At 32.0% G+C, this 2,011-nt stretch overlaps 1 protein-coding gene across 1 annotated transcript in view; it reads right to left on the minus strand.

The window, feature by feature from the left end:
• Window positions 1-1,353: 1,353 nt before the first annotated feature.
• Window positions 1,354-2,011, minus strand: part of LOC105449773 — a 2,769-nt gene continuing 2,111 nt past the window's right edge. The window contains exon 8 of the mRNA XM_011689157.1: window positions 1,354-1,420. Coding sequence (XP_011687459.1) covers window positions 1,354-1,420 — 67 coding nt within the window. The remainder of the gene's footprint in view (window positions 1,421-2,011) is intronic.

The following is a 2,011-nucleotide window of genomic DNA, read 5'->3' on the forward strand; positions in this document are numbered from 1 at the left end:
GTATCGGTTTAGTAACTGTCATGTTTAACATGAAGTTATCAGAAACGTAACATATTTCAAAATGCTATTTTTGTCAGTGCGCATTTTATTTTGTTATCAAGGACAAAATGTCGGTCGCAGCTGAGTCTCGATCGCCTCATTCAGCTACTGAGGTTGTATTCGTCGTGTCTTATTTCGTGCTCGTATTATTAATTTGCAATAAATTACTCAGTTGAATTAATAATATAAAATATAAATGCCGCCGAAACGAAAATTATCATATTCAAAAAGACAGCGTCGTCGAATTGTTGAACGGCAAACAAGAAGTGATTTGGCAATGTGCATTGCAGATGATATAGATGATAGGTTAAATTTCATTAATGAATCAAATATCAGTGAGACTGCAGTTTATAATGCTGAAGAAATAAATGAATACGAAGCAACTGTGTCAGAAGAAGAGATATCTACAGAAAGAAGTAATAATTCCTTCGATATTCAAGATGAGCAATTAAATTCTGAGGCTTTTGAAGATAACAATGATCATGATGTTTATTACTCGGATGTCAGCTACGATTCTTATGGAGAAATTGATAAAGATAACGATGAAAGCCATGAGGATGATGATGACACTCATTCCACAACCAATATTGCTGCCAATAATATTCCGTCGAAGATAAATCAAGTAGAAGTAGACAATAATAGTAAAATTAATTTTCTTAATGAAATAAAACATTGGGCGATCAAATATAAAATCCCTTTAAATGCTTTAGCTGCCCTTTTGAATGTTCTTATAAAGTATGTAATCCAGTTGTCATTTTTACCGAAAGATCCAAGAACGCTTTTAAAAACACCCCGAAAAACAAACATAGTTAGTGTAGCAGGAGGAACGTATTGGCATTACGGTCTTAATAATATAGTCGAACACATAACAAGTGAGTATGTAAAATTAAACCTTTCTGTTGTAAATATAAAGTTAATTTTAAACGTAGACGGCTTGCCTTTGTCTAAATCTTCGAAAGCTGCGTTTTGGCCTATTTTAATTTCTGAAAGTATTTTGAAACGCGTATATATGGTAGGTTGTTACTTTGGCAAAGAACATCCAAATAATGCAAACGATTTTTTACAAACATTTGTTAATGAATTTATTACTTTGAATCAGCAGCTGACAACAAAGATTTCAATTTATGCTATCGTATGTGACGCACCTGCCAAATCTTTAATATTATATACAAAAGGCCACAGTGGATATTCCAGCTGTTCGAAGTGCACAATTCATGGTAAATATATTAACGATAGTGTCCGTTTTACATATGAGCAATCTGCCAGTTCGCTTCGGACTAATCAAGATTTTCTTGATCGGAAAGATCTTGACTATCATAAAGGTGAAACGATTTTTACAACAATCCCAAATCTGGGATTGTTGTAAAAATCCCCACCGGACCTGCTGTTTTAAAAGGCATGTTACGCAATGACATTTATATAAATTTTTTAACGTTACATGTAGCATGTTCCATACTAATAACTCCAAAGTTTGTTCAAAATGAAAACAAAATTGCATATGCCGAGAAACTTTTAAATCATTTTGTTAAGTCCTTTGAACAAATATATGGCCCAGAATATGTAACTCACAATATTCATAATCTTTTGCATTTGAGTACTGATGTTCGAAATTTTGGCGCTTTAGATGAATTTAGCTCATTCCGTTTTGAAAATTATTTACAAATTCTAAAAAATATTCTTTGCAAATCTGACAAACCATTGCAACAGGTTGCACGACGGTTCGGAGAAATGCAAGCTAGCTTCTATAACTTTAACTCAAAGTCAAATTTTGGAATAAATAATAGATGCTTAAAAAGTAAACACATATCTGGTCCTTTGCTCGATAACATGTTACCAGGAACCATAGCCCAATACAGAATATTTATAAATGATTTATATTACATTAATTGTAAACAAGAAAAAGATAAATACGTTATTTTAAAAAATAAATCTGTTATTTGTATTGTAAACATTATTCAAACACAAAATCAGG

Source organism: Wasmannia auropunctata, unplaced genomic scaffold (assembly GCF_000956235.1).
Source record: "Wasmannia auropunctata unplaced genomic scaffold, wasmannia.A_1.0 LD336074.1, whole genome shotgun sequence".
NCBI lineage: Eukaryota > Metazoa > Arthropoda > Insecta > Hymenoptera > Formicidae > Wasmannia > Wasmannia auropunctata.